At 39.9% G+C, this 23,655-nt stretch overlaps 1 protein-coding gene and 1 long non-coding RNA gene across 2 annotated transcripts in view; one reads left to right on the top strand and one right to left on the bottom strand.

Moving 5' to 3' along the window:
• Positions 1 to 1,110, bottom strand: part of SLC17A5 (solute carrier family 17 member 5) — a 47,506-nt gene extending 46,396 nt beyond the window's left edge. The window contains exon 1 of the mRNA XM_040643671.1: positions 945 to 1,110. Within this exon, the coding sequence (XP_040499605.1) occupies positions 945 to 1,038 (94 nt within the window). The 5' untranslated portion in view covers positions 1,039 to 1,110. The remainder of the gene's footprint in view (positions 1 to 944) is intronic.
• A 195-nt stretch (positions 1,111 to 1,305) lies between these two features.
• LOC103657397 lies at positions 1,306 to 19,887 on the top strand. Its single transcript, XR_566827.2, has 6 exons — positions 1,306 to 1,496; positions 5,723 to 5,827; positions 7,441 to 7,575; positions 10,940 to 11,049; positions 12,757 to 12,801; positions 19,736 to 19,887. It is a non-coding gene; the product is annotated as an uncharacterized LOC103657397 (long non-coding RNA).
• Positions 19,888 to 23,655: the final 3,768 nt, after the last annotated feature.

The raw sequence follows: 23,655 nt of genomic DNA on the forward strand, positions 1-23,655 counted from the left end.
TTGGTCAGGAAAAGTCAAATTTCTAATTCAACTCTGTTTCTCATGCACACATCTTTGAAATTATAGAATGTGTACAAACGGATTTGTTCTTTAGTTTTAATTACTTTTAAAGAAGTTACATTTATAAAAGTATTAAATAGCAATATATTTTAATTTCTCCAAATTCAGGGACGATAACGCTCTGAAATACTTCCTTTTCTATTTGTTGCAAGACCTTTGGCAAATTATCTTAGAACTTTATATTATCTTGAAGATAACTTTTCTAACTTAAATCGGAGACGGCTACGATGTAATCGTAGACTACCATACGGAAAAAAATTCAAGATATTGGCTCGCTTATGCAATAGCCTTCCTCCACAGACACACAAATGTTAACCTCAGCCCTTTGAAAAGGTTTCAGCTCCTCGCCCAAGGCGCTACCAGATTAACAAGCCAGAGGACGGCAGCTGCGGAAACCTGGAGGTGATAGGGAGAAAGAGCTCCAGCTCCGTCCAACCCTTTGCGCACCGATATGCAGGTTTCTCTCCCAGTTTGCTCTTCCTCCGGGTCTTCTCCCTGGCCCTTTGCCCATTGATTTACAGGTTCTCCTACAATACATTCTTCCCTGGGGTCTCCTGCTCGATATTATCGAGAATTGCCAGGAGCCCAGCGCCCGCGGCGCCCAGCAGCAACCGCCCAGACCCCGCGGAGCTGCACCTGCCGAGGCCCCACCCGAGCCTCCAGCCCGGCCCGGCCTCACGGTCCCCGCCAGACCCCAGACCGGCTTTTGGGCACCGGGGCAGGCGGGAGCTAAGCGGGGCCCTGAACGGACTCCCCCTCCTCGAGTTCTCTCGCGCCTTCGCTTCCCTTCCTCAAAACCCCTCACGCCTAAGCAGCTCTGGTCCCATCGGCCAAGGACGTGGGTATGCTGGCCACCCCCACCCTGGGACAGCTCCGCGGCTCACCGGCTTCCACCCGTGGGGTGCTCTGCAGGAGGGGTGTCCTATCTGAGCCCTCCTCGCCATCGCTCGAGGTCAGGCCCCGAATCGGGGACCTCATGACGCCTCCGAGAAGCAGGAGTGAGATACCGGCAGAAAGGAGAGCGGGGGCCGGACAGCCGAAGGCCCGGGCCGCGCTGGCGGGGCGGGGTGGCGGCGCTGGCACCGCCCCTCCGCTGCGCTCTGTCAGCGCGGTCCCGCCTAGAGGCGGCCTCACCGACTCCGCCCCCGCCGCCATCTTAGGTTCGGGCAACTGTGGAGGGGTTGGGCGGGGGAAGGCAGAATTCGGGGCATTGTGGCCTGGAGGGAGTGGCCGGTGGGAGTTGACTCATCTCGCCCCTTGGGTTCTGGGCATGCCAGGTCGCCGTCGTTCTGAGGAGCAACGCTCTCCCCTCTTGTGCTCTCTTGTACAGCGCAGGGGCTGCCCCTCCGGGATGACTGGGACCCGGGAGGCGGCCGCGAGGGCTTGAATCGCGTATAATTAAGGGGAGGGCTTGGATCGAAATTGGGAAGTGGATGGTGTGTATTTGACGTTAATTTATCAATAGTAAATTGTCATGAATATTAGCAATCTTGGTATTATCTATCCGTGACAGCATATTGTCCCTAGTTTTTGCGAAGGAAAAACACTAAATGGAAACACACTGTTCAGTCCTATGAGATCGCTGATTTTGTGGTCAAAAAAGCCAATATTGTCAATTTTATATGCTTCAATCTATAGAGTTCTCTAATCTGTGTGTATAATGTCTCCCTAGGTCTAGTTCGAATAGTAACTTCTGGCATATGCTGACTGAGAAAGAGGAAAATGTACCAGTCTGTCTTGGAGGTGGAAGCGTTGGGGAATGGGGCGGTGGGAGTGGGACAGATGTGGGCCTGCTCTCCTGACCGCAGGCTTCAGTTTGGCTGTTATCGTGAGTAATAGAGACCTGGAGATGGGAAAAATAAGATGTGCTAGATGCCCTTGGGGAGCACATTGTAGTCGGGAAGACTCACAGGACACTAATTTTAAAAACCAGGTAAGAAGCTTGGTGAGGTCCAGGTGGGAACAAATGAGAGGGTTAGTTACCCTTACCCAGCACGGAGGGTGGGGATTTCTGAAGGCATCCCTCACTTCCAGATCAATAAATGCTGGGAGAGTTATCAAGTTAAAACAACAACAAATCAAGCCTTGTTTCTGAGTTAGTGAAATTATCATGTATTTTTTAAGCTCTTTAAGGGGGGATTCTGGCCCTTTAGGAGTCTTCTACAGCAATGCCACTTAAACTTGAGTATGTGTGAAATCACCCATCGGATCTTTTTAAAATGCAGATTCGGATTTATGAGGTCTGGGGTGACAGTTAATTTTATGTGTCAGCCTGGAGGGTGTTTTTGGATGAGGTCAACATTTAAATTGGTGAGCTCTTCCATAATGTGTGTTGAGTTTATTCAGTCTAGGGCCTGAATAGAACAAAAGACCCCTCCCCAGTCATGGGGGAGTTGTTAGGCAGACTGCCTTTAGACTTCATTTGCAACCACATGCTCTCCTGGGTCTGTAGGCTGCTAGCTCACACTGCAGATTTGACTTCCCAGCCATCATAATTGCATGAGCCAGTTCCTTACATAACTCTCTCTCTCTCTCTCTCTCTCTCTCTCTCTCGCTGTCTCTTTCTTTTGGTTCTGTTTCTCTGGAGAACCCTAATATTATCTGGGATGGGCCTGAGATTCTGTATTGCTAAGAAGCTCACAGGTGATCACATTATGAATAGCAAGTTTATAGAAGACTTGGACCAGGGAATAAAGATTCTAACAGATATGAAAGATTTCAAATCAGAAGAGGTCCTTTTTTTCTTTTAATACACTTTTTATTTGAGGAGTTTTAGGTGTACAGGAAAGTTGTGGAGATAGTACAGTGAGTGCTCCCTACCCTTTACCTGGTTTGACCTGTTAAGATCTTACAATAGTATGATACATTGGTCACAACTGATTAGCTAGTATTGATAGGTTATTATTAACTGAAGTTCATACTTTATTTAGATTCCTTTGGTTTTTACCTAATGTTCTTTTTCTGTCCTAGGGTCCCATCCAGGATGACACATTATATTTAGTCATTGTGTCTCCTTAGGCTCCTGTAGACTGAGAGTTTCTTAGACTTTCCTTGTTTTCGCTGACCTTGCAATTTTGTAGAGTACTGGTAGGTTTTGTAGAAAGTCTCTCAATTTGGGTTTGTTTGATATTTTTCTTATAATTGAACTGGGGTTATGGTTTTTTTGGGAGGAAGACCGCAGATGTAAAGTGCCATGCTCATCGATATAATTTGAAGGGAATGGGCTGTCAATATAACTTATCACTAATGATTATCACTGGTGATGTTAAGCTTCATCACATAATGTTTGTCAGGTTTTCCCCCATAAAGTCACTCCTTTTTCTCCCCTCCCTTTCCATACTTTTCTTTTTGGATGGAAGTCAGTAGTGCGGCTTTCACTTAAGGGGTAGGGGAGTTACTCTCCCAAGTCTGTGAGGGGCAGTATTCCTTTGTATGGGAGATTTGTCTATTCTCCCTTATTTACTTATTCATTCAAGTATTTGTTTATATTATTATGGGCCCATGTTTATTATTTTGTACTTTGGGTTATAATCCAACACTATGTTATTTATTTTGTTGCTCAAATTGTTCCAGCTTGGTGATTGGAAAATCTTTCAGTTGGTTCCTATGTGGTCTACCTTACTTTCTGGAAAAGGTGTTTGAGGCTCATTCTGTATAGCCTCTGCTCCTGCCATTTCTCCAGAATGCATGAGTTAGAAACCAAGATGGTGCTGGAGATATTTCTTGCTACTGCATTGTCATTGATTCTAAACCCAGAGAAAGTACTTTTGTTTTGTTTTATAATATTCCAAAGAGGACTTTTAAATAAAATATTTATTTATTTGAGAGAGACTGAGCGAGAGCGTTGTGAGTGCAGTGGGGAGGGGCAGAGGGAGAAGGAGAGAGAATCCCAAGCAGGCTGCACGCCCAGTGCAGGACCCAGTCCCGGGATCCTGAGATTACCACTGGAACCGAAATCAGGAGTCAGATATAGAGTCAGATTCTCAACCAACTGCTCCACTCAGGTACCCCCCAAAGAGAATTTTTAAAAAAAGATTTTGTTTATTTATTTGAGAGAGAGAGTGAGCAAGAAAGAGAGAGTGAGAGCACGCAAGCAAGGAGAGCAGCAGCAGCAGACAGAGGGAGAAGCAGGCTCCCCGGTGAGCAGGGAGCCCAATATGGAACTCAATCCCAGGACCCTGAGATCATGACCTGAGCCAAAGTCAGATGCTTAACTGACTGAGCCACCCAGGAGCCCCTGTACTTTTCCTTATAAACTACACACACACACACACACACTCACACTCACACATACTACACTCATCAGACACTCAAAATGTGAAAGGATGAGAAAAGGTAAATATAAATAGATGTTCTGGTTTTTCCTGGAATAATTTTGCATATGCTCTTGGGTGAATGCACCCCACCTTGGAGACCATTTGTCTCTAGGATAAAATCCAAATTCTTTGGTATAGAACATGGGATCCTTAGAAACTGGCCCCCGTTTCCGGTCTCATTTTCCACCACTTCCTCCATCTGCTCTGTGTTTTACACATCGGACTACTCAGTGAACCTTATGCATACAATGTTTTCTTTGTGTTGTTCCCTCTACCTGTTTGCTTTTTTGGTGTATAATGAGTTCTTATTTGTCCTTAGGCTAAAATGTCTTCTTTAAAGATTTCTTGACAATCTCTCCCTTTTCCATTTCTTATCATAGCAAATAGTACTAGAGTTATTATCTAAGACTGTTTAATAGTGTGTGTCATTCCTTGAGAACAGGAACGTTGACTTAAATATTTTTCATTTCCAGCCCTAAGCAGAGAGAACAGCCTAAGAAATATTTATGAAAAAATTATTTATGGAGCTTCATATTATGTGAGAGGCCCTGTCCTGGTTGCTAAGGGGGTATACAAGATGTATAAACATGGTTTCTGCTTTCAAGGAGTTTGTAAGTAAAATGTACCTTGAAGGAAACATTTCTTAATTATCGTCCAAGACAAGTATAAATATTTCTCTAACAATTATGAAAGTTAGAGGACATAGTTTTTATTTACATTTTCTAGAGAGCAAGCGATATATGATTAATATATTCCAGAGGAAGAGCAATAATATTTTTAGGAAGGAATTTCAAAAATGGATAGTCTGGACATACTTTCCCATATCCTGTTAACTTTAGGCAGCTGTACTGTCAGATGTTCTCGGATAGTGATCAAGATATAAACAAAATAAGATAGGTAAATGTGCAGCTTTCTGTCATGTTTATATGCTAGCATGCACTCAGTTGTTTTCACAGCAGGGTTAAAATTTCCTCAGTGCTTTATAACCTAATAATTGGGTAATTCTTGGAACATATCCACAGAGACATGGGTGTTATTATAACCATTTTTAAAGAGGGAAACTAGTGGGTGGCAATTGAATGAAGTGATTTGTTCTGGATCAGTGAAAGCCACTATTACAATTCCGACATAGTCTCTTTTTCGGTATTCAAATTCTAGGATGGTGTATCTCCCTTATTTCCTTAATTTCCTTCGCCTTATATATTAACTTTGCAGCTTAAAACTCTAGAGTACAGTTTCACTTAGTTGTAGAAGTCATTTCAATGATAAGTATATAATATGTGAAGTTGTCAACTGCTGATTACAAATTATATGACATTTTCTTTATCAATCTTTCCTTTCTGTAGGGGAGCTGAAAAAGCAGCCTTATTAAAAAAAAGATATGAGTAATGTTGCCTCTGTGAAAAGCCTGGAAAAGACTGACAGATAAAATTGAAATACATGGAGACAGGGTATGTCATAGTTTTGTCTCTTTAACTTCAGGGAAATTAGACCAAATTTTGCAGATGTTGTGAAATACCAGTGAAGCAGATAGTAAATCAGCTGGCTAAACACACAAGAGGCACAAGAAACAGAATGACCTTCGGAAATGAGCTAAAAGTGCATGCAAAGCAACTTAAAATTGAACGACTCAGGCGGATTAGAAGATTAAGGTTCAAATCTGTTCTTCTAACTAAGATGTCTAGCCACAGCTCTGTTGAGTCAGCCCTTCCTGGTAACCCTTTTGGTCAGAATTCTGTCCACACATACATTCATATTTTCTGACTAAGGAAAGATATGCTGGTTTAGAAAATAACTTGTTTCATAACAGAAAAGAAAATCTGAGGTCAATGGAATCTTGATAGAAAGTGCTAGGGCATCGTGATAACCTGTTAATTAATACAACAATACCTTATTTTTCCAATGGATGTGTTTCTAAAGTTTTAAACTACAAAGTCAACCATATTTAAGATGACACATGAGAGTTTGCTATTTTTAGAGAAACTATGATTAATCCTTTTGTTGAGGGATAGCTGAATTTTCATTTTTTAATGTACTCTATTAATAGAGAACATTTACACTGGTTTTTCTCTTCCAGAAATTTAAGGGGGGAAAAAGCACTTATGTTTAGATAATCTTTCTAATTGAGTTTCTCAGGAGTAAAAATTGCAATCAGCAAATCAGTTGTAATGCTAATAAATCAGAATATTAAAAATCAATCCTTCCTATTTAAAAAAATTCCGAAAGAACTGCTTACTTCATGTTGGTGAGGTGATTCCAATTCCATCAGTAGTCCCCTTTGTGTGGAAACAAACAAACAAACAGCAAAGAATAGAAATCCAATGACCAAAAGAAAACCCATCTACAGCATGTGATTGATTTACTCCCCCAGCCCCAAATAAAAGCCCACAGTGAGATACATAATTAATGAGCTGTGTAGTGCCATCCTTACACATAAAAGAAAGCACTTAAACCAGGTCTCAGTTTAACTTACAAAATGTGGCTATAAACTAATGAGATTGTGTGAAAGACAAAGATTCAAGAATAGGCTCTTAATCCTCTGCTGGGAACCTGCTTCTTCCTCTCCCACTCCCCCTGCTTGTGTTCCCTCTCTCGCTGGCTGTCTCTCTCTGTCAAATAAATAAATAAAATCTTAAAAAAAAAAAAAAAAAAGAAAGGGGGGTAATCAGAAGGGGGAATGAAACATGAGAGACTATGGACTATGAGAAACAAACTGAGGGCCTCAGAGGGAAGGGGGGTGGGGGAATGGGATAGACCGGTGATGGGTAGTAAGGAGGGCACGTATTGCATGGTGCACCGGGTGTTATACGCAACTAATGAATCATCGAGCCTTACATCGGAAACCGGGGATGTACTGTATGGTGACTAACATAATATAATAAAAAATCATTAAAAAAAAATAGGCTCTTAAGGTAGTTTTAGGGGAAAACTTCCAAAAGTATTTTGAGGGATAGAAAAACTGGAGAAAAGGTTTTTAATCTGTTAAAATTTACCTTTCCTTTTCCATCACTATGTGTGTATTTGAAACAAAAAATCCCAATAGTCTCTTGCATTATTGTCACAGATTGCCTGTCGTGTAGCCGGGCTGTCAGCTCAGCTACAGTGTTGTCAACAGAGGCAGACCCCATCCAACACTCTTCATGGAGAAGGGCACCAGTGAACTGATAAGGAAAAAAATATCTTTCGTGGAGACTACAAGGTGAGGCTGTGGGGAACACTTTTACCTGAAGGAGAAGAGATGATCAGAGTAAAGCCAGAAACTAAGGTTATTAATTTCTTTTTAGATTAAATTAAATTTTATTTTATTTTTAAGTAAGCTCTTCATCCAATGTGGGGCTTGAACTCACAACCCTGAGATCAAGAGTGGCATGCTCTACTGACTGAGCCAGCCAGGTGCCCCAAGGTTATTCATTTTTAAAAATAACTCTATGCCAACGGTGCTTGCAAGCTAGCACTTGTGGTAAAAACACACCCGCTCCCACTTTGATCCAGTGTAATAGGAAATAGAAGAAATTAATATTCCTTACCTGTTATGTGTCAGACACCACAGTAATGCACATATTGTTTAATTATCAAGGCATTTGTAGGTCTTGGTATCAATTTTCTCATTTTATAGCTAAGGAAACCCGAGCTCAGAGAGGGTAACTTTCTTAAGCACAAGGATCAGAGTGTGTGTTTGTCTTACTCCAGATCCCATGCTGTCTTGCAGTGGATCATCTATGTAACTCCTTGTTGGCAGGGTGCTAAAGTTTGCCTGCTTAGGTGTTAGTCAGTTTGTTGGCCTAGCATCTGAACCCATCATCAATGGGAAGGGTCTGAGGATGGGGTTAATTGCTATGCTGGGGGGGCTGCCTTAAAACTAGGGAGGCCAGATTCCATTAAGTCCAAGGGTTGGAAATGGGAACCCCAGAGGGTTAGAAGGCAGATAGACACAAATAAAAAACAAACAAACAAACAAAAAAAAAACCAAGGATAAAAGAACTTTAGAAGACACTTTCTCCTAAAAAGTACTGAGTGGCCTGTAAAGGATATTTTTGAAAACGAAACTCAGTCTCAGCAGAGGGCTGTCCAAAAATGGTGCAGGTTTGGACTGGGGTAGGGTGCCTGTCCGCTGACCTATTACTTCTGATAGCTTTAATTGTATCTCAGAGTCATTGTTTTTATTGTCGACATTTTCCAATTACTTAAGGCACAGGGATGAATAAATTGAATGCTGGTTTAAGGAAATTCCCCTACGTTTGGATTAGATTGCGAGTACAACATGAAATTTGAAAAGGAATTCCAGTAGCTACCTAGTACCAGTAGGAATTCCAGTTCGCACTCAGTCATCCCCACCATGCCCCCCTTCTTTGCTGTGCACCAGGTGGTCCTATTCGAAACCTAGACTATGTTCTAATCCAGTCTCCCATGCCCTTGAGTTATGGTGGAAACAGATCAGCACAGTCCTTAAAAACATTTCGAAGTACCTGCCAAAAAACTTTTTTTTGTTATGAAAAACTTCAAACATGCACAAAAGTAGGGAGGATAGGATAATAAACCTCTATTGACTATTTATGTGACTCTGATGATTATCAATACTTTGCCAAGTTTGTTTCATCTATCTCCCATTCTACCAACTTGTATTTCTCCCCTTCCCCCAAACCATCACTAGACTATTTTAAAGCAAATTCCAGACATTATTTCATACATTTCAGGTAAGAGTTTAAAAAATAACGATGCCATGATCATACAAAAGAAATTGTACAGTAATTCCTTAATATCATCTATCATTCATCCATATTTAAATTTCCCCAGATGTCTCAAAGATATCTTTCTATAGCTAGTTTAGGTAGAATCAGGATCAATAAAATAATTTTAATTGAAATTCATTGATATGTCTCTACATCTCTCTCATTTAAAAAATTAATAGATTTTATTTCTTAGAGCAGTTTCAAGTTTGCAGAAAGATTGAACGAAAATATGGACAGTTCCCATATTGACTCTACTCGCCAATCTTGCCCACCCCTCCAGTTTCCCCTGTTATAAACATCTTGTATTGGTGAATTGGTGTGGTCCATTTGTTATCATTGAAGAACCAATATTGATATATTACTATTAACTAAAGTCCATAGCTTACATCGGGGTTCATAGTTTACATTGGGGTTCACTTTTTGTGTTGTGCAGTTCTGTGGATTTTGCCAAATGCATAATGTCATGTATCCACCATTACAGTGTCATAGAGAATATCATACAGTTTCACTGCCCTAAAAATCCCCCATGCTCCACCTATCTATTCCCAGTACCCCCCTTTCCCAACCCCTGGAAACCAATGATCTTTTTACTGTCTCTGTAGTTTTGCATTTTCCTGAATGACAGATAGTTGGAGTCATATAGTAGCCTTTTCAGGCAGGCTTCCTTCACTTAGCAGTAAGCATTTAAGATTCCTTTACATCTTTTCTTGGCTTGATAACTCACTTCTTTTTATTGCTGAATACTAATCCATTGTTTTGGTTGTATCGTAATTTGTTTATTCAACTATTGAAGGACATCTTGGTTGCTTCCAAGTTTTGGCAGTTATGAATAAAGCTCATATATATATATATGATAGAAGCAGAAAAAATTTCACCTTTAGCCCAGACGGCTGGCTCTGCATGGTTTTGATAGTAAGTGCTTGCTTTGATAATAGGGTCAAATAGTGCTTGCTGCTACATTCTTAAAGGGTCTCATGACTGCTTGTACATCTTGCCGGGCGTTAATATTGAACTGAATGATAAGCACCAGAGAAATCTTGCAAAAGTCGTTTTACAAATAGAAATTTGAAGAAGATATTTATGATCTAATACTCCCTGCACGTCCCCCCCGCCCCCCAGAGCACTAATCATATAACCACTAGTTTCATACAGCAAAAGGGCAGCTCTTTCTGCCCTCGGGTCCTGTTCCCGTGCTACTTAAATGAACTTACTAAGTTACACTATAAAACACCTCAAGAAATCATTCTTGACCATTCATTCCCAACCCACAACATTGGGTTTTTCTGTGGACATAAGTTTTCAGCTCATTTGGATGAATCCCTGGGAGCATGGTTGTTGGATCACGTGGTAAGAGTATTTTAGTTTTGTTTTTTTTTAATTATTATCATGTTTTTTTTTTTTTTTTTTAAGATTTTATTTATTTATTTGACAGAGATAGAGACAGCCAGCGAGAGAGGGAACACAAGCAGGGGGAGTGGGAGAGGAAGAAGCAGGCTCCCAGCGGAGGAGCCTGATGTGGGGCTCGATCCCAGAACGCCAGGATCACGCCCTGAGCCTAAGGCAGACGCTTAACCGCTGTGCCACCCAGGCGCCCCAAGAGTATTTTAGTTTTGTGCCAGCATTTGGTGTTGTTACTGTTTTGGAGTTTAGCCATTCTAATTGGTCTATAGAGGTGTCTCATTTTTTTTTCTTTTTTTTAATTTGCAATCCCCTAATGGCATATAATGTTGAGCCTTCTAGGTCTTTCTTTTTTCCCCCTCTGTAACAGTTTTATACCTTTCTTCTTTTGTCATGCCATTTATTTGCTAAAGAAACCATACATTTATTTTGTAGAATTTTCCACATGCTGACAGAATCATGATTGTAAGGCCTTTTTGATAGAGGTTTAGTATCATCACCTTCACGTTTGCAAGAGAACACACAGAAAAGATCCTGTTGGATGGGTAAGACCTTAAGATTCTACTACATTTTATATATTAGCATTTAAATTTAATATTTTAAAATATATTGCCTACATAGGATAGACAGGCATAATATCCTTTGGGATCTCGCACACATTTCAGATGATAGGTTTCTTATTGTGTAATTTGTCTGATTTTATGTAACTAATGGAATTAAAAAAAAAAAATCCCTGACCAATGCAGAGTTAATGCTTTTCAATTTTACTCAATGGTGTCTATTTCCAGGACTTCTAGTGCACAAGAACATACATTTTGAAAATATAATTTTCTAAAAGTGCTTTTGGCTAAGTCTATATTCTGAAGAAGCCATGTTCTAGCTCTTTTCAGGAATAATGAGAACTCAAGGGAAATATCTGATTAAGAATAGATTCAAAGGTGTTCTCTTAGAGTGTTTTACTTATTGGTTTACAGTTCGTGTCCTGGCCATGATGCTTCTGTCCCTTGAGGCAACAATTTCTCTTGATCAATGCAATTTTTAAAAATAAAGTGTCTACAACTCCTCTATGGCTTATTACCCTTTTAATTCCTGCATTTTAATGGCAACGTGGAAAGAATTGTCAGTGTTGTTGGTGATCTATGGCCTGATGCATGAAATAGATTGAAAATTAAGTTATCAAGAACTTTCTGTGTTTTAAACAGAATGTTTTACACATTTTATTTGTTTGGAAGCAACAAATTACTTTAAAAAAGATTTCGTTTAGTGAAAACCATAAAATCTAATGCATATTTTTATCACCAAACTTCCCATGTCATATGTATTTTTGGGGATTGACAGATTTTTATCAAGATGCCTGGTATTTCTATGGAAACTGTCCCTCAGTCCAGGCAAACTTGCTGGTGCTACTCAGATCAATTCCTACACATAAGGGGTCTTTTACATTCTTTACCCCATTGCAAATGATAGAACTCGTTCGTTCTGCTACTTCCTGACCAGGGTTGATGTATATTAATTAATTTATTAACAATGGGATTTATTAACAAAAGGGATACAAAGGCAGTAACAAAGCATCTCACAGAAATATACTTGGGACTTCAGTGTTGCTTAAGGAAACCCTGCATTCCTGTAATTGGATCTTTGGGAATGAATGGAATTGCTGGAGATAGTTTTAGCTGTCTTGAGGAAACAAAATTGCATGAGCCATTATTTCCTCAAATTTGAAGAATCTTTTCAAACTTTCTGATAGGAGCTGGGGAGAAGTAGAGAAAAGAGAAATCTTTTCCTTTCAGATAGTTCATTCTAAACCCAGTATGTATAAAACAAACAAACAAACAAACCTGAGTCTCCTGAAAGTAGATTTTAGAAATGCTGACTCATTTGGGAGAGCATGTGATTCTTGATCTTGGGGTCGTAAGTTCAAGCCCCACCTTGGGTGTAGAGATTACTTAAAAAAAAAAAAATCTATATAAAAAGAAAGAAATGCACTAGCACTTCTTTTTATTTTCTGTAGTGATCAATGGAACATTAGCTGTTTTGTTTCTAGATAATGGCTCCCGTTGTAGATTTTTGATATTCTTCTTCTTTTTTTTTTTTTTTAAGTTGCAGTGCGTTTAAAACAATTTAGAACTGACATTTTTAAAAAATCAACCATAAAATGGAATTAATACCTGGCTTCAGTTGAATGGCTACTACAGTTTGTTATGTGATTGTTCTGTGCTAGGTTCTCATTTAATTTTTATGGCTCTTCCAAGGTATTCTCTCTGTTTGACAGACAAGGACCTGGAGGCTTGGAAATGGTAAGCAATTTGCTCATGGACACAGATGACAAGCAGTAGAGGAAGGATCTGAACCTAGGTACCATCTTCTCAAGTTCCTAAGTTTGTCTGAAGGTTTAAGTAATATACAAGACGGCAAAATATCTGGAGCAGGGTAGTGTTCCATGCATGGGGATTTGTTTCCTTTCCTATCCCTCTAAGGTATGGGAAGGAGTGATGCCCTCTTCATGTGCATTTTTCTTTCCTCCCGTTTTTGCACTTAAACGTGTAAGATCAGTTTGTTACTGAGCATTATTCTAAAGTGGGCTTATTTTAATAAATGATTTACAGTTAATAAGAAGTGAAAAACTTTAATGGTCTAAAACCAAAACAAACAGTAAAAATACATAAAAGCCTAATATATGAGAGGATAGCACTGATTAATTCCGAATTAGAGATTATCATCATCATGGAGTTTTGGGTTGATGGTGCCTTTTGAATGCATATAAACTAGATGTAGGGCTATGAATGGCCTGTGAATGGTCCCTACCACAGATGACTTTGCATGAATTGGGCTCCAAATTAAGGTCTGGGCCTGAAATTGCTACTCAGCTCCTGGTGACTTGCTGTCCTCCACAGCTGCTATTTCTGGAGATACCTGCAGTTGAGAGATCATTCAGATCTGCTCTGAGAGTCCTTGTGTTGGTTCAGAGTAACCTTTTTTTCACAGCAAAAGTCTAAATACAATGGAAAATATTTTAGAATAAACGCCCTAGTCCTACTTTCAGGTCCTAGAGAAACTCTTCTCCAAAAAGTACAAGTGTAAGGTATTTTTGGGATGGATGGCATTTGTCCTAAGATTGAGCTTGGCATTAAGTTGAAGTTATCTTCAGTTTTTATTGAGGGAAATTGAAATTCTTTTTTCACGTGATGTCTACAGTGATGAATACAAGGCTCCCTAAGATCAGGGTGGTACTTCTGAAATCCCTGAGGTCTCATTTGCTAGCATTCTCCATGGCTGAGCCCATCATCTAACTGTGGCATAAGCTGTGGTTATTGATGGTCCATTTCACTGATGTTTAAGCGAGTGACATTGAAACAATTATTATATAACAAGTGTAAGAATTACATTTCTTTATTAACGGAAATAGGTTTTCATAATAATTTTATCGCCAACTGCGTTACCTCGTCACATTGTAACAGGAGTGTCTACTCCCTCTCTCCCTTGGTTTGACCCAGTGAACATGGAATCAGAGGCCCAGAAAAGGATGAGGCTATATATGGAGCGTGTGAGGACTCCAGTAACATGTTGCATCAACTGCTATGACCACTAGGTGGCAGGCTGATGCAGAATGGCGGCACCCTGGGTAATTGGACAGTGTTAAAAGTCTGGCTACTTACCTGGCCACTTGCGAGATGATGATGACCATTTGTAGCAGGCTTTTTCTAGATTCAGAATGCAAGACAAATGAATTCAGGCATCTCTCACTTTATGGACCTATAGTCCCAATTACCATTCCTTCTGATTTCTGCTTTTAGACCTTTAAGGGTCTTATTCCAGACGATAGAGCTATTTCCTATCTTAATGTGATTTCAGGGTCCTTAGGTAGATATCTAGAACTCAGATGGGTCACAGTTCTAACATTGGAAGCTTTTATTAAAACTCATATAACTCTGTAATGGAAATGTAAAAACACCACAGAATTCAGAAGTGGTGATGAGGATTGTAAGGAAGAGTTTATGAACTACAATCCCCGGACACTGCAGCCAGGACAAAATTACCTTTCTTTTCAGGGTTTATGAGAAGTCAAAAGGTTTCAGTCTAAAGTGGTTTGCACTGGTCCATCCCTGGTTGGGATCCAGTTCTTCTCTTTCGGTATACTCCTTCCTGCATTGCGATGATATTTACTCCAATAGTGGCATTCAGTGTCTCGACTTAGACAAAGCAACTTTTGCTCCCATGTTTCTTTAGATTGGACAAGGTATATTTTTGACCCAAACTGATCTGTCTTAAATGATCTCCATGGGAGTGATGTTGTTTGGTTCAGTGACTGCCTCTGATGTTTGAATCTTATCTTCCCAGACCCTACTTTCCTCTCCGTCAGCTCTGGTGTTTCATGGCCCTACCTCTGGCTCCAGTGCTAGCATATTCCCTGAAGTGTGCTAGCTTGTATCCTTGCTCAGATTTCCAACTCTGCTCTGTTTGTCCTGTCACCATGTTACTGGCTAGTCTCTACCGTTAACTCCCAAACTTCTTGCCTATACTACTCTTCTATTTCAAGACTCTTAAGGCTGTCCCCACTGAGTCAATTCAACTCTACTTTTTCCACATCCTTGTGGTTTTTTGATGGAAGCTAATTAATAGGAAATTCAAGAGACTCTGTGGAAAAACTTTCAGAACAAATAAGAGTTCATCAGTGTTACTGAATATAAGATTGACATACAAAAATTAATGGTATCTTTTTTTAGTAAACCATTAGGCAATGCAATAAAAAATACCATTTACAATAACATCAAGGACTATAAATTTGACAAAGGATATGCAAAACTTTATGGAGAAAAAGTGAAAAATGTTATTGTAAAACATAAAAGCAGAAATCTAGAGCTATACTATGACCATGTATGGGAACATTCAATTCATAAAGATGTTGATGCTCCTTAAATTATCTCTAAGTTAAAGGAAATTCAAATAAAAACGCCATCACACTTTCCCCTGTGGAACTAGACAGATTTTAAAGTTAATATGGGGAAGTAATAGGCAAAGAACTGTCAAAAGCAATTCTGAAAAGGACCTAGGAGAGGCTATTTACCTATTAGACATCAAAACTTACCATACAATTATATTAATTAAATCATGTGGTGTCTGGTCCAATGGTAGCTAAATAGGTCAATATAAGAGAAATGAGAGCTTAGAAATAGATTGAAGCATTTACGGGAAATCAATATAAATATTAGAATTTCTATGAGTGACGGAACACTCAAAACGGCAGTGGCTTAAACGGGATAGATGTGTAATTCTTTCTCACCTATTAATGCAGAGCAAATCAAGCACTTAGACTTCTTCTAACTTTTTTTTTTTAGAGAGTATGAGTGGGGGGAGGGGCGGGGGGAAAGGGAGAAGAAGAGAGAGAATCCCAAGCAGGCTCCATGCTTAGTGCGGAGCCCCGCGCAGGGCTTGATCTCAAGACCTTGAGTCATGACATGAGCTGAAATCAGGAATAGGACGCTTAACTGACTGAGGTACCCCCCTCTAACTTTTTATACCAATGCTCATGGCCAACTTTTCTAAACTCAACTAGTGACTCAGGACGGCTTCTCTACCTCCAACCAACTTGTCTGTATTCTGCCAGAAAAAAAGAGGTTTAAGAAGGAAAAAGTTATGGGGCGCCTGGGTGGCACAGAGGCTAAGCGTCTGCCTTTGGCTCAGGGCGTGATCCTGGCATTATGGGATCGAGCCCCACATCAGGCTCCTCTGCTATGAGCCTGCTTCTTCCTCTCCCACTCCCCCTGCTTGTGTTCCCTCTCTCGCTAGCTGTCTCTGTCTCTGTCAAATAAATAAATAAAATCTTTAAAAAAAAAAAAAAAGAAGGAAAAAGTTATGTTTCCTCCTTTTGGGGACATTTCCTGAAGGTCGCATACACTGCTTCCTCTAGCAATTCCTTAGCTAGAATATGGCCATATTCTGTTGCAAGTAAGGCTGGGAAATGTAGTTAATTCTGAGTGCCCAGGTTTCCAGTTAAAATTTTTGTTACTATAGAAGGAAATGGAGAAAAAATATTGAAGAACTCGTAGATTTTTCTCAGGTGGTAATATGAATAAGTTGAAGAAAGATTCATTATTTAATACATTGATGGGGACAGTGGATTCATATGGAAAAGTAAACTCAGATACCTAGCTTACGCTGTACATAAAGAAAAATTTACATGGATTAAAAATCTAAAAGTGAAAAAACTTTAAGACAATTTGAATAAAATGTAGAAGAACATCTTTTTTGACTTTGCAGTAAGAAGAGATGATTTTTTTTTAACAGAGAGCACAACCGATTAAATAAAAATCTGACAAATTTGTCCATACCATGATAAAAAACTTCTGTACCACAAAGGAGAGAATAAACAAAAACTAGAGACTGAGGAAGATGCTTTTAACTTACGTGTTAGGATAACATTTTAGAATCTGGAACATAGAAAGTTCCCACAAATCTGTGGGAAAAAAACAACCTCATACAAACTGGACAAAAGATCTCATGAGGCAATTTATAGAAGATGAAAATAGAATGGCAATTAATATGTGAAAAGGTACTCAACTTTGCTAGTACAAGTATTGAGTGGAAGGATGTATTCTAAATGACAATGATGGTTGCTTCTGGACAGACAAGGTCAAATATCTAGTGAGCGAGTGGAAGAGGAAGAGGAAGGAGGAGAGAACAAAGAGGTGTTGAACTTGTCAGGAGTTGCCACATAATTCCTAGTCTTTAAATTAAAAAAAAAATAAGAGAGGAACAAAGCCAAATCACAAAGCCCTCTCAGTTGGGTTTTTCTTAACCTCATTTGCACACTCTTGGATGGGATGCGCTGAGGTCTGCTTATCCATTAGTCCCTGTGTGCATGACCGAGAGTAGAGGGGACAGTCGTCCCTGCCTTTGTCCTGGTCCTGGTCCCTTACAAGGCCATGGCTGAGGAGGGTGGCCCATCATTTGTGCGGAAATCCTGTAGCTCTACCTCTCTTCGCTGCCATATCCCTAGGAAGGGAAATGCAGGAATCCTATCTTGACTTTTGAAGAAGACCTCTGCTCATTCCTTAACCTTGCAAAAGGAGAGCATGCCATTTTCCTTGTCCTCTTCAATAAGCTTCTGCTAAGCTCTGACTCCTGGGGGCATTTAGGATACCTGAGTCAATTTGTTTTCTCTCTCTTGGCAGGCTGTCCTCCCAGCTAAAGCCCAAGAATTCTTGATGAAGTATCCAATGGTCCTGATCCATGGATTGTGCCTAGCTAATTAAAAAAGAAAAGGAAAAATTAAAAGGAAAAAAGGCAGTATGCAATAATAAATTATTTCAGTAACTGAAAGATGCATCTGAAATGAAGTCCTGTTTAGTATCTGATTTCTTAACATATTGAAAATGAAAACATCGTCTTTCTTTGAGAGACCACATGCAAGACTAGTTTGGTGGTGGTGGGGTGACAGGCCCTATAGAAGCCAAAGTGTATATTTGGTGCCTGTGAAAGCAAGGAACTGAGAAAAGCAACTGTGTGTGGCTCTGGGGCGAGCTGACCGCGGGAGGGGAGCAGAGGCCCAAGTGAGCTAAATACGCATGAATGCGCACGGGCTCAGGGTGAGTCTGGAGGCAAGCACATCAAGTCATGATGGATGAATTCAGTCTAAGGTCTGGAGGCAGGTCAGCAAAGAGAGTAAAACTGGGTGCCACAAACCCAAGGATACGGGTGGATTCGTGATTCATTTCTGTTTCGTTTGTTTCCATTTCAAGTCATTTTTATTTTTGTACATTGAATACTTGGTTTATATTCTAAATATATTGGAAACAGATTTATGTAGTACTATTTATGTAGTTTTTCTTCTCTTTCTGTTATACAATTCCTTTTTGCAAAAATCTGTGATTTGATAGAAGGTCAACAAGCAGACACATTCTAGCACAAGGAGGTAAATATACTCTTATAACAGCCCCCAAAGTTTGATTGGATGAAACTTATGATTAAAACATGACAGTGGACAGGTATGCCGTACTCAAAAGAAAAGAATATTGAAGAATAGGTGGAGAACTTGCCTTCTGTTCCAAGAAGGCTTAATCTTGGTGAAAACCATTGACCTCCAGAGTGTGTTAGTTCTGTGGGGTCAGGACAGGAGGCAAAGATCACCTTTCACGTTCTGGAAAGGCAATGAGAGGGAAGGGGCAGTGGAGAGCTTTGAGGCAATAGTAGGCTCGCCATATAGCTTGCCAAGCTCGCCCAAGGGGAGAGTCCCAGGTGGGAAAGGCTTGACAGGCTGGAGCTGACTCAGGAGTCCCTCTCACGGGGAGACGAACAGACAGGAAAGGGGGTGTTTGGAGCCCTCCAGGGCTGCTGTGGCTGCTTCCTAGTGCACTCTGAGGTCCAGGTACTTCCTCCCTTTCTTTCCTTCTACTGTCCTCAGGTGGCTTTCATCCTCTGAGTTGCGAGCTCTGATGCCTGTGTTCTGGGCAGGATGGAAGCAGACGAGCCAAGGGCCTGTTCTCTTGAGGTGTTGCTTTTTTATTCAGGGAGAGAATGCATTCTCTGCAGTCTTCTTTTTCTGTATCGTCATGCAGAATTATGTCACATGGCCACATCTAGCTAGATTGAACCTAGAAAAGTGTATTTTAGCATTGCGGCTGCTCGGACAAAGGAATTTGTGGCAGAGGGAAGCATTGGATTGCTTTTTGTCTTTGTTTATTTATATAATTTAAAAAGGTTTTATTTATTTATTTGAGAGAGAGTACAGAGCACAAGTAGGGAGGGGGGGAGAGAGGGGCAGAGGGAGCAGGAGAAGCAGATTTCCCGCTGAGCAGGGAGCCCAACTCAGGCTGATCCCAGGACCCTGAGATCATGACCTGAGCCAAAGGCAGACGCTTAACCGACTGAGGCACCCAGGATTGCTTTTTGGTAGCCAGTCTACAGTGTTCATTCTAAGGTTACACAGGAGGTGTCCAAAAACCAAAAGTGAACAATGAAAATGAAAAGCAAGGAGAAGCCAGGAAGTTAACAGAACAAAGCAGATGTATTAGGTCAATGTGACAATTAACCTTTGGTGTGTGTATAATGTTGGCAAGGTCTAAAAATCTGACACAGTGTTAAAACAATTTCATATGCACATAGTTTTATGGTTCAAATCATTCTACAAGACTTGGTAGAAAAACAAAAGAAAAACCAGTGGTCCCCTTCCCCTACAACTATTTCCAGAGAAAGTAATTTTAAACTAAGAATTGTCTTTCTTTGCATTTCTAGCTCAAGTTTCATCTTTCCATTGGCTCTCCATTTCTTCAGTGAAGACTTACCTAAATATCTTCCTTAGGCTGTGGTAATTTGGGACTCAATTTTTGGTCATAATTTTTATTTTCTCTGTGATAATATTTTTCTGGTGAGTTTTATTAGCTATTTTTCTGTTTTAGTTTTTTTTCCCTTAAATTTAAACTGATTTTTTGTTTCTTTGTATAAATGTTGTTTTGGTACAAAAAATATTTTCATTATGGAAAATTTCAAACATACACAGAAGTAGAGAGAAGAGTATGATGAATCCCTATGTACCCATCATCCAGCTGCAACAGTCCTCAACTCAAGCCAAGTAATTCCATCTTAGCCCCACCTGCTTTTGCCCTTCCCGTATTAACATTTTTCGCTGTAAAACATACATAATATATATTTTACCACTGTAACCATTTTTAAGTGTAAAGTTCTTTGTCATTAAGTACATTCACATTGTTATGCAACCAACACTACCATCCATCTCTAGAACTTTCTCAACTTCCCATGCTGACTCTCCCTGCTCATTGAACAATAACTCTCCATTCCCCCCTCTCCTCAGCCCTTGGCAACCACTAGTCGAATGTATTTTCTATCTCTATAAGCTTGACTACTCTAGGCACCTCATATAAATGGAATCATGCAACATTTATCCTTTCATGACTTGCTTATTTCCCTGAGTTAGCATGATGCTTTCAAGGTCCCAACATGTAGCGTGAATTTCCCTCCTTTTTAAGGCTGAATAATATCCCATTGTAAGGATACACTGCATTTTATTATCCATCCATTCGTCGATGGACACTTGGGTTGCTTCTGTTGAGTCCCTGCTTTCAACTCTTTTGAGCATATACTCAGAAATGGATTGTTGGATCATATAGTAATTCTGCGTTTATTATTATTATTTTTTAAGGAACTGCCATACTGTGTTCTACAGCGGCCGTACCATTTAACATTCCTACCACCAATGCACAAGCGTTTCAACAAAGGTTCCTACAAGCCTCTCTAATACTTGCTATTTTCTTTCTTCCTTTCTTTCTTCCTTCCTCCCTCCCTCCCTCCCTCCCTCCCTCCCTCCCTCTCTTTCTTTCTTTCTTTCTTTCTTTCTTTCTTTCTTTCTTTCTTTCTTTTGGTTTTGTTTTTATAATTGACATACTAATGGGTCTGAATTGGTTCCTGTATTATTTTTGAAGCAAATCAGACCCAGATGTAATATTTCACCCACAAATATTTCAGTATGCATTTCCAAAAGATGAAGACCCTTTCAGAGAATAGAACTCGAACATCAATGATTAATAAAAATCTTTTATTTTTTAAAAAAAGATATTTTTTTAAAGATTTTTATTTATTTATCTGACAGAGATAGAGACAGCCAGCGAGAGAGGGAACACAAGCAGGGGGAGTGGGAGAGGAAGAAGCAGGCTCACAGTGGAGGAGCCTGATGTGGGACTCTATCCCATAATGCTGGGATCACGCCCTGAGCAGAAAGCAGACGCTTAATGACTGTGCCACCCAGGCACCGCTAAAAAAAGATTTATTTATTTATTTGAGAAAGAGAGGTAGGGGAGGGGCAGAGGGAGAGAGAATCTTAAGCAGGCTCCACGCCCAGCACAGAGCCCAATACAGGGCTCCATCTCACGACCCTGGGATCATGATCTAAGCCACAGGCAGACTCTTAAGTGACTGAGCCACCTAGGTGCCCGGCTATTAATTGTCTTTTATGTCCCTTTAAATGCATGGTTTCTTTCCATTCTTTTATTTTCCTTGCAATTTATTTGTTGAAGAAATTAGATTGGTAGTTTCCTGTGGTCTGAGTTTTATTAATACATCCTTGTGCTTAATATGTTCCCCTATATTTCTTTGCAATTGGTAGTTGAATCTAGAAGCTTGATCTGATTCACGTTCAATTTTTTGGCAAGACCACTTCTTAGGTGGTTCTTCTACTGGGAGACATAGTATCTGGATGTCTCCTTTTGTGATACTAGCTGTCATTTATGAAGATTGTTTGGGTCTGCATGATCTATTATGGTTGCTATTAGTCACATGTTGCTATTTACATTTAAATTGATTCAAATCAAATAAAATTAAAAGTTCAGTTTCTCAGTTGCCCTAGCCACATGTCAACAATACTCAGAGCCTCGTGTTGCTCGTGGCTTTAGGGAAGATATAAAGCATTTCTATCATCACAGAAAGTTCTCCTGGGCAGCACTGGTCTAGATCTGTTGATTCCTAAGGACTGTGATATGGTGCTTTTCTAACAATCATTTTACATTTATTAGCTGGAAAACTTCTGTAAGGAGAAATTTCTTCATATCTACTCTTTGGTTACCCAGTGATACAGTTCATACAGGAAAAGCAGAATAAAGCTTAATTCTTTCCCTTTAATGAGTTTAATTTTCTAAGTTATAAATCAATGAACCATTCCTACATCAACATAATTAGGTAATTATTGTTTATGGCAGAGCCAACTGATGAGTTATGGCTCTACTTCCTTTTTTATTCAGCGTTCTTTTCCTGAGTATCTAATTCCCCTTCCCTTTTATTGCATTACTTTACGTTGTTGCAGTCTTCACCCCCCCCCCCCCCCCCCCCAGTTTTCCATCATGTTTATTCTATTAAGATCCCCTTTTTCCCCTTGAGGCCTTATTCTTGGAATTCTTCTTCCGGTTAAAACTTCTTTCTTCATTGCTCTCTGGGGTTATATATACTTTTTCCTGATTCTTACATCTTTTGTCTTGGCTTTTTTTCATTGATTTGCTAAATATGTCCTCCTAAAGTAACTTCCTAAAAAGAATTTGTGGAAGGCAAAGTTCCTGAGCCATTCCATTTCTGAAAATATTTTTATTCTATGTTCACTCTTGTTTGATAGTTTGGTTGGACATAGAGCTCTAATTTTAAATTCTGGACTGTCATACAGAAAGTTAAGGATAAGTCTTATTCTTATTATTCCAAGGAATATTATTATTTCTTGTTAATTTCAATATCATTCCTTGTATTCCAGTGGACAGGGAATTTCTCCTTCTGCTCTTGGGTTAAAAAAGATTCTCAGGGAATATTCTGGTGTTCTGTGCAGGAGTCTATTGAAGTAGTTCTCAAATAGATGATGAATGTAAGTTGACACTAATTTCAAATATAATATTTCTGAAATGTTACAAATTTGTGTAAAAATCAAACAATAAGCTCTAGGATGTGGTATATGTTCTAAATCAGCAACTAATGTTTCTCCCAAAGGCAGCTTCACTGAGAATAAAGGGGCGGAATGAGTGGCTCCTCTCTTACCCCTAGTGATCCACCACTGAAAGTTTCGTTTCCCATTCCAGAGCGGCATTGGGCTCTGCTAGTGCAGAGGTCTCGGTTTCCAAGACAGCAACGCTTCCAGGAGGGACACTGCAATGTTGCCGTTCAGACTGGCAGTTGAGATATCCACCTGGTCACTTGGGGCTCCTCATGCCAGTGAATCAATAGCCAAAGAAGAGGTTACTCTAATGGCAGGAGTGAGTGAATGAGCCTGATTTTGTCAAGGAGTTGCCACTCCGCAGGAAAAATAAGAAGTATTTCTGGAATGCAGAAGATATACCAGGGCATCTCTTAGTTCTTTTCCCGGGTTCCGTGATTAAAGTCAATAGGAAATAACAATACAATACGGGGAGAACTGCTAATGGCCCACACCCTTCAGAAATAAAGATCTGGGTCACCTCCCCATACAAAGACCCATGCAAAGAACTGAGGGCAGAGAAATAGGTGGAAAAAGGTAGTTATAAATACCATCTACTTCCATGTGACCAGTAGCAGAAATGAGGACTGTACTAGTTATTTGCATTTCCATCTTGTTTTTATATAAATACATTTGTATACATTATTAACCAATATTTTTTTCTCCCTCTCATTCTTCTACCATTTTACTAGTA

Source organism: Ursus maritimus, unplaced genomic scaffold (genome assembly GCF_017311325.1).
Source record: "Ursus maritimus isolate PB19 unplaced genomic scaffold, ASM1731132v1 scaffold_29, whole genome shotgun sequence".
Lineage (NCBI taxonomy): Eukaryota > Metazoa > Chordata > Mammalia > Carnivora > Ursidae > Ursus > Ursus maritimus.